Source organism: Erpetoichthys calabaricus, chromosome 18 (assembly GCF_900747795.2).
Source record: "Erpetoichthys calabaricus chromosome 18, fErpCal1.3, whole genome shotgun sequence".
NCBI classification, from domain to species: Eukaryota; Metazoa; Chordata; class Cladistia; order Polypteriformes; family Polypteridae; genus Erpetoichthys; species Erpetoichthys calabaricus.
This window is the reverse complement of record NC_041411.2, coordinates 71,905,650-71,921,566: the sequence shown is the minus strand read 5'-3', so window position 1 is coordinate 71,921,566 and position 15,917 is coordinate 71,905,650. Positions and strand designations below refer to the sequence as shown.

Sequence of the window (15,917 nt, the reverse complement as noted above, 5' to 3'; positions counted from 1 at the left end):
CATTGTCCACCGCTTATCCAAAGTCGGGTCGTGGGGGCAGTAGCCTAAGTAGGGAAGCCCAGACCTCCCTCTCCCCAGCTCCTCTGGGGGGACCCCGAGGAGTTCCCAGGCCAGCTGGGAGATATAATCCCTCCAGCGTGTCCTGGGTCTGCCCCGTGGCCTTCTCCCAGTGGGACATGCCCAGAACACCCCCCTAGGGAGGCGTCCAAGGTACATCCTGACCAGATGCCCGAACCACCTCAACTGACTTCTCTCAATGCGGAGGAGCAGCGACTCTACTCAGAGTCTCTCCCGGATAACTGAACTCCTCACCCTAACTTTAAGGGAAAGTCCAGGCACCCTGCGGAGAAAACTCATTTCGGCCGCTTGTATCCGCGATCTTGCTCTTTCGGTTACTACCCAAAGCTTGTGACCATAGGTGAGGGTAGGAACGTAGATCGACTGGTAAATCAACAGCCTCGCCTTTTGGCTCCTCTCTCTCTTCACCACGACGGACCGTTGCAGAGCCCGCCTTACTGCAGATGCCGCACCGATCTGTCTGTCGACCTCCCGCCCCATTCTTCTCTCACTTGTGAACAGGACCCCGAGATACTTGAACTCCTCCACTTGATTCAGTACTGTGCTCCCAACCCGAAGAGAGCATTCCACCCTTTTCCGGCAGAGAACCATGATCTCTGATTTAGAGGTGCTGACTCTCATCCCCGCCGCTTCACACTCGGCTGCGAACCGCTCCAGTGAGAGCTGGAGGTCACTGTCCGATGAAGCCAACAGAACCACGTCATCCGCAGATAGCAGAGATGAGATTCTGAGGTCACCGAACAAGACCCCCTCCGCTCCTTGGCTGCGCCTAGAAATTCTGTCCATAAAGCTTATGAACAGAATCGGTGACAAAGGGCAGCCCTGGCAGAGTCCAACCTCAACAGGAAACGAGTCCAACTTATTACGGCAATGCAGGCCAAGCTCCTGCTCCTCCTGTACAGGGACTGAATGGCTCGTAACAACAAGCCTTGTACCCCGTACTCTTGGAGCACACCCCACAGGATGCTTCAAGGGACACGGTCGAATGCTTTCTCCAAATCCACAAAGCACATGTGGACTTGGTGGGCAAACTCCTATGCTCCCTCTAGGATCCTGGCCAGGGTGTAGAGCTGGTCCAGTGTTTTACAAACCCAATCAGTTTTTTTTTATCTGTGTATGTCGGAGGATATGTGTGTGTGTGTGTGTGTGTGTGTGTGTGTGTGTGTGTGATGAAAGCATCTCTGGGAGTGCTGTATTTTGTTGTATTGTTCTCAATGCAATGACAATAAAAGATATTCTATTCTATGTTGTGTTTTAAAACATGATGTGTACAGTACAGGTCAGGGGAGGTTACGCTTAAACTTTATAATGCACTAGTGAGGCCTCACCTGGAGCACTGCATACAGTTTTTGGTCTCCAGGTCACAAGAAATGACCTAAGAGCACTAAAGAAACATTCCTGCAGGTAGATTTGCTAATCTGTAATTCTATCACCATTATCCCTGAGATATCTCGTCCACTAGTTGTACACACTCCACCATTGCTAAGTTTAACCATCTCCTGTGAACAGCGAGGAAGATTACAGTTGGATAGCATTTGTGAAAGCCAAATATGGGCTGTTGGAATGAGAGTTCATGCAGAAGAAAGGTCACTTGTTGTTTTATGATACATTTACATTTATTTGCTTAGCAGATGCTTTTATCCGAAGCAACTTACAAAATAATCAAGTAAACATCAGTCTGGAGGATTGTTTGGGAACAAGTGATACGGGACATGTTTACAAAACAGATTGTCACGAGTGAAGATCTCAGAGCAAAATACAAGTGAGGTACAATTCCTAGGTTACAAAATCTAACAGCTAATATCAGGTCGACAGAAATTCACCAAACAAAAGTCTTGAAATGTTTCTTAAACACAAGAAGGCAAGTCAGAATTTCAAATGGAAGTGGGCAGCTCATTCCACCAGCTGGAATAATTGTGGCAGTTCTTCAACAATGGCCAGTGGTAGCATTGTAGAGTCAAGTTCTATTGATAGTGAAAAATGCAAAAGTGGTTTTGCATAAACTGTAAATTTGCAGGGTATAACAAAAGCTCTGAGCACTTTTCAAAGCCGCCATTCTGTGATCTTCAGGGCATAAGGTAGGCTGATCATTTAGCGATGATCACTTCAAGAGGTTCTGTGTGTTCGTTAATCGACAGCAACTCATCAACACTGAAACCAAATTACAAGGTGCACATGTGGTCTGCTGTCAGTTATGATGAGCTGCCGGCTTGCTTTGCACTTATTGTAAATAATGATTCAAAAGCCTGATGTTGAAATGTGCTGATCAACAAAACTTTTATTGGAATCGATTACAAACAGCAGATCATGAGTGAAAAAAGTTTCTGCTTCCATAATAGATGTTTGCATATGCTGGCAACTTACCTGACAGTAGTGAGAAATCCCTTTTGAATATAAAATCATTCTCTCCTCTACATACATGAGCAGAAAGTTGACGACAAATCATTTATGGTCAGATCAAGTCTAACATTTGATTAGGCACCTGATACATGCCCCTCACACACGCAATTATATAGCAAATGAAAGAGGAAACGTAACAGGTGTAAATTCACTTGTGATCGGGTCAATCAAAACACATGACGAAGTGGCAAGAAACGAACAGCAGTGTCCTGTGAGAAATGACGATTTTCTCTACCCCCTAATCTTACATAACGAAGGGGGCATCCTCTTGGTGCTATCAGGCATGATCTGGATACACTAACTTCGACATATGTAGTAAATCTTGAACAAACATTCCAAAATGAACCTAATCAACAAACAGTCAAAGAAGTTAAGACAGTAGACACGTGATTTGAGGTTACGTTCATATAGAGGACACGGTCCCATTTGGCAACAGTGCTCAACATACCTGAAAAAGTCTCCCATTTGACGTCCCGATATGAGCCACCGTCTTTCCTTCAATTACCGTGACAAGGATCGACGTAAACAAGACATTTGTCATTTTCCCATTAAAATAATCTAATCGATTAATGGATCCAGGAATGAACGTTGGATGCTGACGACAATTTGGAGTTCCGGCTTGCTCCTAGAAACACAAAAGAAGTGGAAAAATTGAGGAAATTTGGGTTACTCCAAAATGATTTTTTTTTTATATAGGATTTTCTTGTTCAGATTTGTGAGGCAAAATCAAAGATATTTTATTTTATAACAAGAAAATAAACACTCCACAACATGCTAGTAGTACTGAGCAGTGTAGAAAACTCTACTGTCAAACAAGCAGCTTTACAGCTCCTTTTAAGTCTTCTGATGACCTGGGAAGTCTTTCTGAAAGGGTGGCTTTGTAGGAAATAATTTTGTATGCATTTTTATATTACTTTGTACAACTTTATAATAGACAAACACACAGATAGTTAGATATGAAAGGCACTATATAATATTACATAATACAACATAATATAATATGATATGAGAGACAGACAGACAGACAAAACCATATATTTAACAGACAGACAGACAAAACCATAATAGATAGATAGATAGATAGATAGATAGATAGATAGATAGATAGATAGATAGATAGATAGATAGATAGATAGATAGAGCGAGCTAATTGTGGTTATTTTGCTTGTGTACGGTGACAGAGGTGCTTTTGGGCACTACATCGAGAAGAAAAATCATTAAAGATCTTCTTGGTGGTTTTTATCCAGTGTCAATCATCTGTCTGTTGGGTTTAACGGAGCAACATCGCCCCCTAGCCTCCCGCAAGCAATTCAGGGAAACAAATCTAAAAAAACAAGTCAATTAAAACAAATTCAAAAGAAGTTAATAAGCAGCAAAATAAGAAAAGGGTTAAAATGAAAACCTGCAACCACTGTGGCCCTCCAGTACCCGAGTTTGAGACCACTGCTATATATGGTAAAGTAAAGGCCTTCTTATCTTGCTCTTTGAGATGAAGTACATCAAGTTTAAATTTAGAACAAAAATGACCCTAAAAAACTTGTTTAAAATATCATCTCAGGGCCCAACTAGTCCTTTAATTTTAATTTCTCATGGCTGCTGGCTTACAGATTTCTGCGGGGAACTTGATGTTTAATACTAATTACCTGATTTGAAAATCTAATTGTGTGGTGTTTAAGAGACACCAGCTTGTGGGTATCAGGTAATTAACTGGAAGGTTCCATACCTGTTACCACATGCCATATATATATATATATTATATATATATATATATATATATATATATATATATATACACACATACATACACACATACATACATACATATATATATACACATATAATATATACACACACACACATACATATATATAAATAAATTAAATAAATAAATAACTAAATATATGAGTTGGCAGAAGCCATAGCACTGGAGCATAAAGACTGCCAGCTTCTGACACAGGCTTTAGATGGGGCGAGCGACGTACGCTGCCTATCCCACCCTTTCAGTGTCAGAGTGATATTTCTTTAATATTTTAAGCAAGATTACATTTTTGTTTCCATCATTCACAGGTACAAAATACCAAATAAAAATGAAAAGGGCCTGAAGCTAAAGTATGGACATCTGATATGGTCAGTACTTGGTAAGACCCCCTTTGGCAAATATCACAGCTTGTAAACACCTTTTGTATCCAGATAAGGGTCTTTCAGTTCTCACTTGGGGTATTTTCATTCTGTGTAGTGATATGATTTGAATAGGAATATAAATATCAGATTAAAACTATTAAAAAGAGCAGCGTCCCTAACACTGACCCCTGCGGGACACCATTGTTAACATCAGCTAACTCTAATGTGGTCCCTCACCGTAGCCCTTTGTTTCCAGTGTTTTAGCCAATTTTGCCCCCATCTACACACAGCATCCCGAATTCCTACTTCTCTTAGTTTGATGTGTAACCTCTTATATGGCACCTTATCAAATGCTTTCAATATAAATAACTAGTTGTGTGTGGTCTTTGGGACAAAAAAAACAAACTCCCATGCAGTTTTACTATATCGGTTAGCATCAGCTAACCCTTAAGAATTACCCCGTGCAGAGAATGTGCACCCACTGGCTTTCATAAGAAGACACTGCCAATACCATATCTTTGCCATGTCACTGGCATAGGAGTCCTACTAATCTTTGTCTTTAGTGAAAACTTCAAGCCTCGCCCTTGTCACACACATGCACTAAAGTGCTCAAAGGAAGTTAATTCCACACCAGACCAGGAGGTGGCGAGGTGCACTGATCCTTTCTGTTGCTGCTTTCTCAATTTTTTTATTTTTAATAAATTTGCAAAAACCTCAAGTAAACTTTTTTCACATTGTCATTATGGGGTGTTGTGTGTAGAATTCTGAGGAAAAAAATGAATTTAACCCATTTTGGAATAAGGCTGTAACATAACAAAATGTGGAAAAAGTGATGCGCTGTGAATACTTTCCAGATGCACTGTATGCGTCCCTAATGACCAATAACTGTGCAAGAGTCTCCAGTGGAAACCCAGAAAGCCAACAAACAAAGCATTTGGAAAAAAAAGCACCCGAGCTGGGAATCCAACAAGGGTCCAAGTAATGTGAGGACAACCCACTGGGTCAGAGGTTCTATCAAAATGAACACAAGAACACAAAACTGAACAAGGCAGACATGTCAGCCACCTAACACATCCGACAGCCAGGTGTCAAAGCGGCAGGCTGAAACGTGCCCACTGGCTGTGTTGAAATCGAGTCGGCTCTTTAGCCATTGAAAGACATACACATAGCTGAGCACATTTAAAACAAGCAAATTACTGCTTGAGGCCGACGTAAAGGCGTGTGGAATGTGAATTCACTCCTAGACTCGCTCGGCTCTTTTTTTTTTTTTTTTTTTTTTGACCGGAAGCCCAAGAAAGCTTATTTGCATTCCTTTCTTTTTGGACTGTGAGAGAGGCAATAAAGTATTGGATGACATGTTCAATAACAGAGTAAAAAAGTTTCAAATCCTTCAGAAAGACTTGTCCTGTGCTGGCTTCCCTATGACTTGCTAAGATGATGTAATTGAAATCTGTGGCAGAAAATGACTGGAGAAGTCAAGTAGTGTTGTGCTGGCCAGGGGGGGCTGGCTTATGGCAAAACTGGCAACAATAAATGGGCCCACTTCTGGCGCCAGCTCAACAGAATATAAGAAAATACGAAGTCAGTACTTGAATGGAAGGGAAATGCTGGAACACAACCATCCTGCTTTGCGGTTTTCTCCTATGCCTGCAGATGTGCCAGATAACAACCTCACTTTTATCAAGATCACAGAGTGTCTGTGTTTATACAAGAGATTTCTAAAAGATTTCTAAAATCCAAACAGGACTGATTCAGTTATCTACTGAATGAACCGGTAAATGCCTTTTGAGGAGATCCTTCACAAACTAACCTGTGGAAAGGAAACCATGAAGCACAGCTCATCAAGTCTGGGCACATACACCAGTTTGTCTTTCATCCATGCCAAAGTTACACCTACAGAAACACAACCCTGCCGACTCCCAGGTCCTCGCTGAAGACAGGAAAACAAATGCCGACATTTGCCCTCTGGGTGGGTGGGGGCGGGTGCTTAAATCCCTGAGGGGATTCGCCACCTTAACTCAACACCTTATAATAGAAGACTGCATAAAATGACCACGGGGCCAGCCGCACTTTAGCCCATCTCCCTTCTGTGCCTTACGTTGACTGCACACTTCATCCGTCTCTTGGTCTAAAAACAGGACTTTTTATATTATTGACAGCGGGTTGTTTGACGAATCATAAATACCGAACTGCAGAGTCAACATCTGATTAAAAATGTGCTGATGGTTTTAACCATAAATCATGGGACCGCTGGTGGATTCCAGGCCCTCGGAGTGATGCTGAGTGAGTCGTATCACAGATGAAGACAAAGACAACTGGACTAACCACTGGTGCTTTGGAGGGTTTACTCCTGCGCCCATCCCCAGAACTGGATAAAGCAGGTGTGAGAAGGATAATCAATGGAAGACGGGATTTGTAGGCTCTGGCCCACCACAACATTGGTTTTGGGTAAAGTCAGGGAGAAAATGGATGGACTAGATCCTCTATCTAAATACACTTTTTTTGATACCTCATATATATTTCTCTTCTGATTCGTCCTGCTTCCACTTCAAAACCAGTCCCGCCCACACGCATCTGACACAGCATTTCTCGATTCCTATTCGTCCTCTTCCATGTCATGCACTATACTGGCCTGCTGAGCGTAATACATCCAACAAGTACTCGAGGTGCTGCCACAATGGTAGAGTAGCTTTACCACCTTTGCGGGAGCCACCTGTGTCTTTACAACAGCTTCTTACACAGCAAACATCAGAAGCTAAAAATTATCGTGAACACATTTGAGAATACAACTCTTCTCTAGCGTTTGCTTCCATGGGTACACAGATAACTCAACCTCCTGGCCACGGACCATACTGTTTTAAAATACACGGGCAAATTTATCACCAAATCTCTCCACTATACGCTAACACTTCTACCTCTCCAGGATATGGGCAGTTGTATATTTTTGACACAGCGCAAGCTACTAAAGTACACTTACAAAATAAAGCAAACTCTGCATGCAGCGAAAATTTACTTCTCCAGCTGGATTCCATGCTCAGAACCATCAACCCCTTCGCTAAATCATACAAACACATGCATGAAATCACAAAGTCCAATCCAACAGCATCTGTATGAATGGTTTTCAAGGGAAACCCTAGGCAGGATTTACGACGATACAATGCCCCGACATGTCACACCGATGTTGCAGTGATTTTCGTTGGAGAAGATGGCGAACCGCCTGCCGAAAGGGACGCTTGCATCTATCCCATATGCAACTCCTATAAACAGATTTCCACGCTCAATATGAATTGCGATCCTATGGTTTACCCACTTTTATTCCCTTACGGAGACATTGGCTGGCACAAAGATTTACAACATGTTCCCAATAAAAGAACCACCAACCGAATAAGGCTTACTCAATGCTAATTTTACGCGTACAGATTAGCAACGAGGAATACATTTAGTATTTTGCAATCCAGTGGCAAACTATTCCAACAGTGCATCGTAAATGCGTATGTTAAAACAGAGGGTGCGCGTCTCAGCTATCTCAGATTACATCAACAAGATCTGCGCGTGGAACAATACAAAGGACATACAGACGCACTGCAAGCAAACGCTGAAAATAACAACGTACATGTAGGCAAAATGATCATATTACCTTCCACATTTTCAGGAAGTCCAAGATACATGCAACAAAACTATCAGGATGCCATGGCCATAGTACATAAATTCGGAAAGCCTGATTTATTTATCACTTTCACATGTAATCCTGCTTGGCCGGAAATTCTACAAGCACTGTCGGATACCCAAAGACCAGAGCACAGACCTGATACCAGTCTTCAGTCACGGTCAGTTGTACGTGGCTTTTTCTAGGGTTAGATCTTTCGACTCATTATCTGTCTTCTCCACCAAAACACCTATGCACAACTGCGTCTTTCAAGAAGTATTTATTTCTTCTTGGTTTCTGAATTCCTTTTTCACCATTTTCTGTTCCTATTCTAACACCGGCGGGCGTCGGCTAGTTAATATTTATTTTATTCATTCAGTTTATGTAGTTTATCTTGCTTTAGTTTACCTTAGAAACCATTTGTTGCCTTAGCAGGCATTTACATCTAAAATGACTTACAGAAGAAGCCATCATAATCGAGTGAACATCAGCCTTGGGGACTGTGTTACAGGACAAGGGTACAAACTTAACTGTCACAAATGAAGAGCTCAGAACAAAATACAAGCAGCAAGTTACAATTCCCAGATAAAAAAAAATAACAGCTAATATCAGTTAGACAGAAATTCACCAAACAAGAGGGTCTTCAAATGCTTCTAAAACACACTCAGGGGTTCAGGATTTTAGTGGAGATGAGCAGCTCACTCCACCAGCCAGGAGCTACACATGAAAAGAATCTGGACTCAGATTTGATGCCACGCAGATGTGGCATCACCAGATGTTGATCATCAGCAGACCTGAGTGGGCGAGACAGAAGCTGAGCAACCTCACAAGTGTCTCCATACTGTAGGTAGTGATACATTGACTGCTCTGTAGGCAGACATCGAGGTTTTGAACTTATATTCACCAAACAAGGGGGTCTTCAAACTTCTTAAATACACTCAAGGACTCAGAATTTCAAATGGATGTGGGCAGCTCGCACCACCAGCTAGGAGCTACACATGAAAAGAATCTGGAGTGAAATTTAAAGCTATTTGATGCTAATCAGTTATCCTTACATGCATGTCTTTAAGAGCTGTTTTATTATGGAAAGGCTCTTGGGAGCATCTCTTCTCAAAACTTATACCTTCCGCTTACCTGTGCAGATTCTTTATAATGTGGGCCTACAGTATAATATCTAACCCATGTCATAACTTTAGTTCGGTTATGATTCACAGGTGCAATACACGTGCGCCCAGGACTACAATCTACTATCTTCTGTCAGTATAGCCTATTCAGACTTTATCGAGCTAAGTCTGTCACTGTAGCTTTCACCCCTGATTGACCTAGCTGAGAAAGGGACTCAGTTCTCACCTCCTGGTGATGAAATAAAACAAATGTGCATGCAGAACAGCTGGGGAAATAAGTTTTAATCTTTAAGAAGTATTCAAATAACAAGTGATTTAAATGAAAGCAAATAGAATGTGCCAATTCACACCATACAACGCAACCCATCCTGTAGTTCTGTAAGCAGACGGAAATCAGCAATATATTTGTCCAATGCAGCGCTTGTCTTGTTGCTTAAAGTCTTGACAATGACGGTTTTTATCATGGAAGAATCACTTTAGGACCTTTTTCTATGTAGACCCCAATATCCAGAAATTCACAAAACAAAGATTCTTCAAACGCTTCTTAAACACGTTGAGAGAGTCAAAACTTCAAATGGTGGTGGGCAGCTCATTTCACCAAGCTAGGACCTACACAAGAAATGCATCCGGGCAGAGATTTGACACCATGCAGAGGTGGTATCACCAGATGCCAAAACCCTGCTCTAGACCCGCCAATCCTTTCTGATCATACCATATCCACCATCATCAGCAGACCTGAGTGGTCCAGAAGGAGCACAGGATCTCAAAAGTGCCCGGCCCTGCTTGTCTCTACACTCATGCTGATCCCAAATGATTATGTGTTAACTAAAGCAACACACAATGACCCAAAGTAAACAGAGACAAGCAAAGTGTTACAGCACCTACTTGTATGAGTGGACTTGAACACGTGCGCCAATTGAGACAATGTGTCCACTTGCCCACCCAACAAGTACCACTAAGTACCCCATTTCTCACCTTCCTTTTTCCACTCATGGCTCCTTCATTCAGTCAACTGGCCCTTCTTCCCAACTCTCATGCCAACCATGGCAGTAGAATCCAGCTTCAGACCCCCACTGCTCTGTTCCATTGACAAGCCAATCCAATTGCACACATCCAACAATGCTTAGCTGCTCTTGTATTACATGCCACTTATGTTATGCGATATGCCCAGTCGTTTGTTTCTTTCTCAACACACCCATTTCAAGGCGTACCATGCACGTCCTTCTTATAAACCATTCTTAACCTATGGTTAGGTTTTGGGAGGGTTATCAGATTCGGGAGTAATGGAGACTGTTGATTAGACATCTCTTATAGGATCTTTGTGCAGTGCTGATGGCCACAGCCAGAACCTTCTCAAAGTTTTTGCTGTGTAAATCCTTTTGACACAGAAGTGCAATTCAAGTGGCTGTTCAGCAAAGATCCTAAGATCCAAAATTCCAGACTCTTCTTTGAGACCCTTCATAAAACCTGGACTGGGTTCTGTCTGTGTCTTGTGGCAGCTCTTCCCAAAATTATCACTATCTGCTATCCCAGGTCATGACCAGCCATTATCTGGCTCCAGAGATATGAAAATTGACCCCACTTTTGGTGTCCAGACCTCTGAGAATCTTCAGTAGACCTAAAACAGTGGATCTCCAAAAAGGCTACAAAAGCAAAAAATCAATCATCATGGAGGAAGCAATGCTGGAAGAGACATCAGTTAGTCATGGGGCACGCTTAAGGATACAAGGCCAATTTAATGTCACTAAATATCTTAATATGTACATTTCTAGGGGGAAAACTGGGGGGGAAATACTGGTGAGAGTGGCAGAATGCAGTGGGAAGAACATTCAAAAGACGCACAGACTATGACTGGGCCAAAATGTAAAAATCAGGTGCCTGGAGACGCGTGGCAGCAGCAAGAACTACTGTGCCACCAAGTTGTCCCCAGTTTGATAACAAAATGCAGATTTCTTCCAAGTTTAGAGTCAGGTATGCACACATCACAGGCGGATAAGTGAAAACAGTAAGCACTTTCTTAAACACACACACAACACACGCCACAACACTTGAAATCTGGAACAAATTACCCTACGACGTAATTGAGACAATTATCCTGCCAACATGAACAAACCAACGGAGTGATGTCTTGAAATAACTCAGCTACTAGCTAACCAAAATCGAAAGGATGACACAACGGTCTCCTCCTGTTTGTAAACATTCTGATGTAGTGAGGAGAACAAGAAAAAAAATCACTGAGGGAAGAGTAGCCAGCCTTGTTTAAATTAAACTCTAATATCTTTGGGACGGCATGGTGGATACAGCTGCTGCTGCACAGCTCCCAGCGGCTGTTTGATTCCAGGCCTCATTCACTGTCTGTATGGAGTTTGCGTGTTCTCCACATGTAGCCCTTCATTGGATTAACATCCCTATCCAGAGTTAGTATTTGCATAATATACAATATAATTTATTTTTGTACAGCCCAAATTCATTCAAGACATGCAGCAATGGGATTTAACAGAACCTGCCTTTTGACAGCCCCCCAGCTTTGACTCTCTAAGAAGACAAGGAAAAACTCCCATCCATCCATTATTCAACCCGCTATATCCTAACTACAGGGTCACCGAGGTCTGCTGGAGCCAACACAGACAGACAGACAATTTAGAATAGTAGGCAGGATTAGATTAGATTAGATTAGATTATATTAGATTGATAGATTGATAGATACTTTATTAATCCCAAGTGGAAATTCACATACTCCAGCAGCACCTTACTGATACAAAAAAACAATATTAAATTAAAGATTGATAATAATGCAGGTAAAAACAGATAACTTTGTATAATGTTAATGTTTACACCCCCGGGTGGAATTGAAGAGTCGCACAGTGTGAGGGAGGAACGATCTCCTCAGTCTGTCAGTGGAGCAGGACGGTGACAGCAGTCTGTCGCTGAAGCTGCTCTTCTGTCTGGAGATGATCCTGTTTAGTGGATGCAGTGGATTCTCCATGATTGACAGGAGCCTGCTGAGCGCCCGTCGCTCTGCCACAGATGTCAAACTGTCCAGCTCCATGCCAACAATAGAGCCTGCCTTCCTCACCAGTTTGTCCAGGCGTGAGGCGTCTTTCTTCTTAATGCTGCCTCCCCAGCACACCACTGCGTAGAAGAGGGCGCTCGCCACAACCGTCTGATAGAACATCTGCAGCATCTTAATGCAGATGTTGAAGGACGCCAGCCTTCTAAGGAAGTATAACCGGCTCTGTCCTTTCTTATACAGAGCATCAGTATTGGAAGAACACAGGGCGCAAGGCAGGAAACAAATCCGGGGCAGGGCGCCAGCCCACCGCAGGGTGTGCACACACACACACACACCCACCCACACACTAAGCACATCCATCCATCCATTATCCTACCCGCTATATCCTAACTACAGGATCACGGGGGTCTGCTGGAGCCAATCCCAGCCAACACAAGGCGCAAGGCAGGAAACAAACCCCGGGCAGGGCACCAGGGCACACACCCACCCACAGTAGGGACAATTTCGAATCGCCAATGCACCAAAAAATAAAAACCCTACTAGGGAAAAAAAATGGAAGAAACCTCAGGAAAGGTAATTCAAAGAGAGACCCCTTTCAAGGTAGGCTGGGCATGCAGTAGGTGTCAAAAAGAAGGGGGTCAATACAATACAATACACAGAACAGAACACAAGTCATCCTCAATACAATATAATAGAAAGGCAATAGAAATATCACAAGTACAGAGCAGAATTTAACAGTAGGTGATATCCCATAATACGATTTGGATTTGTTCAGAGTCCTAGAGACCTCGGCCTTCAAGCTGCCTCCCCTATTGGCAGTGCTAGGCCAGCCAATCACGGATGCTGTCTTAGCAGGCTTTGACTCCACGCAACTATTCATTCCCACCATCTTGGTTTTTTATTTTCTAATATAATTAGAAGTGGTGGCTATGAGACTTAGGGATCTGCGGCAGCAATTGGAACGTTGACAGTAGGAATCCTGTAAACGGCAGAAGTGACTCTACTCCATTTTCAGCAAAGCCCTTAACCTGCAATTGCTTCGTCCTGGGTGTGACATTAATCTGCAAGCAGGTCTTCCAACTTGCAGGGAAAACTTGAGGTTTGGTGGCAGGATTGGCACTCCAGCCTCCATAAAAAAACTCCCACTGTTGGAGTGTGGTGCTGAGATGTCACCCGCTGCACTCGGGTCCCAATCCTGGTGGTTCATCATGTGGTGGATACATCAGCTTGTAAACAGCGCATGCTGCCAACCTCCTCCTCCTAAAATAATTAAATTATTCTGACAGTAGAACAATTGTGACGAGAACAGGCCATTCAGCACAAGAAGCTCGTCCATCCTATTAAATTAGATAAGTGTTTTTCAACCAGTGTGTCGCGACATGGGAGCTACCCAGGTGTGCCGTGGTAAGAATAGTGTAGTGCACCTGGGTCTGAATCTGAGAGGGTCAAGCTCCGCAGGCGGTCCAGACCTGTCAGAGGATAGGACTGCCTGGAGAAGCTGGCATAAAAGCAGTTCGGCGATCGCTATGTTGTGGTCACATCACTTGGAAAACTCCAGACGTGTCTCCAGGCTGCCTGGTTGCCGGCGAGCCTCATTTGGCTGGTAGTGGGAATATGAATTGCCTCGGAGGCAGAGAGGAGTGGGCAAAGGGAGGAAGCAGCTGGGAGATGCCACCCAAGTGCTCACTATGTGCTGTGTCTGCGAACGCTAATCTACGAGCTGCTTTTTTACCAGCTTCTCCGGTAGCCCATTCCTTTCGGACAGTTGAGCATGCATCTGTGGTTAGTAGATCAGTGATGTACCTTTGGATGTTTTCTGTAGTGGAACACTTTTTGTAACCAAAAAGGAGGCTGGGAAACGCTGATCTAGATTACCTAAAATATCTTCAAGTCAGGATCTAAAAGTCAGTAAAGTCCTATTTTCCACCACACTACAGCTAAAATTTCTCTTTGTGAAGAAAAACATTCTAACATTTGTGCGAAGTTTAGCCTTAACAAGTTTCCACAGTCCCCGTGTGCACAGCTGCTGTTAAGACAGCCACAGTGGAAATTAGACAGACCAGAAGATGAGGCCAAAAATAATAACAAAAAATCTGTGTCGGAGCAAAAAATTCAGTACCCAGAAAATCATTTAACCAAGGAGACAAAGCCAAACCGCAAGACACAACTTAGAGTCAAACAAACTATCATGAAAAAAATCCAAAAACTGGGAAAGATTAGTGTATAGGAAAATAGCGCCCATGTTCAGTGCCCACAAAGCTGGACAATGGTGGCCTAAAGACTCTCTCTTACTAACATCTCTTAACGTCTTAATCTCTCTCTCTCTCATTCTTTCTAGGGCACGAAGCGGAAGCAGAAGCAGACAATGGCCGACAGTGAGATGAATCGCATTGCCGTCGTCGTAGAAGAACTCCAGGCACTCGACGAACAGATTCAGAAACTCCTGTCCAGACTAAGATACCTTAGGGATCTGAAGGCTCGGCTGCTGGATAAACCGTCCTCGCCATCTGTAATCAGCGTAACATCAACCCCGCGTTGTGCCGCTCAAGTGAACTTCACCCCCGCGCCTCGTAGGAGCGACACCGATGAAGACCTCGGCGTATTTCAGCTATGCAGGCGGGGGTTCAAGGCCAGAACACCTCCATCGGCACAGGCGAGCATCTCGACTCAGAACCGGTTCGACCCTCTCTGTGTCCCCAGTTTGCCTTCAGCCCCTGGTGATGTAATAGTGGTAGGTGATTCTATTGTTAGAAACCTCAATATCGCATGCCCTAATTGAAAATCATTTGTTTCTTGTTTTCCCGGTGCTTGTGTCCGAGATGTGATGAGACGTGCGCCGGCAATTTACGAAAAGCAGAAGAATAGGGCAGTTGGAGCGATTGTTTTACATGCTGGCGTGAACGACATAAGGCACCGACAGTCGGAAATCCTCAAGGCTGACTTCGCAGCACTAATTAAAGACACGAAGGAGAGGACCCCATCGGCAAAGATCTTCATTTCGGGTCCACTACCTCTCGTCAGATGATCAAACGAGTACTACAGTCGTCTGCTAGGATTAAACAACTGGCTGCAGGGCTTCTGCAAGAATCAAGACATCGGATTCATCAACAACTGGGACCTCTTTTGGGAAAGACCGCGTTTCTTCAAGCGAGATGGCCTGCATCCGAACAGTTTCGGCGCCCGGGTCCTCTCCGAAAACATATCTAAGGTAATTCGTTTATCTTGACTATCTATCTCTACTCTTAACCCCTTCCGAAATGCTACTGCTGTGCTAGGACATGATAATTGTTTAATAAAATCTTCCATAAAAGTGCACAACATTAATACTATAATAACCAATCTCAATGCACGTAGAAAATCTAGGCAGTACGGCATAAACATCAATAATTTAATTAAAATTACTACTTTAGATGAACAATGTATTAAAACTTTAAAAACAGACTATAGATTAAACAAAAAATACACACAGAGCGTCGCTAATAAAAATAACTTAATTCCTGTTCCATATATCAATAACACACATAGTATTCATATC

General features: G+C 43.1%; 1 protein-coding gene across 2 annotated transcripts in view; it reads right to left on the bottom strand.

Moving 5' to 3' along the window:
- Positions 1-15,917, bottom strand: part of mst1rb (macrophage stimulating 1 receptor b) — a 135,535-nt gene that overhangs the window by 82,334 nt on the left and 37,284 nt on the right. For both annotated transcript variants that reach the window (XR_007933921.1, XM_051921416.1), the window contains exon 3: positions 2,927-3,103. Coding sequence is in view for 1 of the 2 variants with exons in the window: in XM_051921416.1 (XP_051777376.1) it covers positions 2,927-3,103 (177 nt within the window). In the remaining variant the exon portion in view is untranslated. The remainder of the gene's footprint in view (positions 1-2,926; positions 3,104-15,917) is intronic.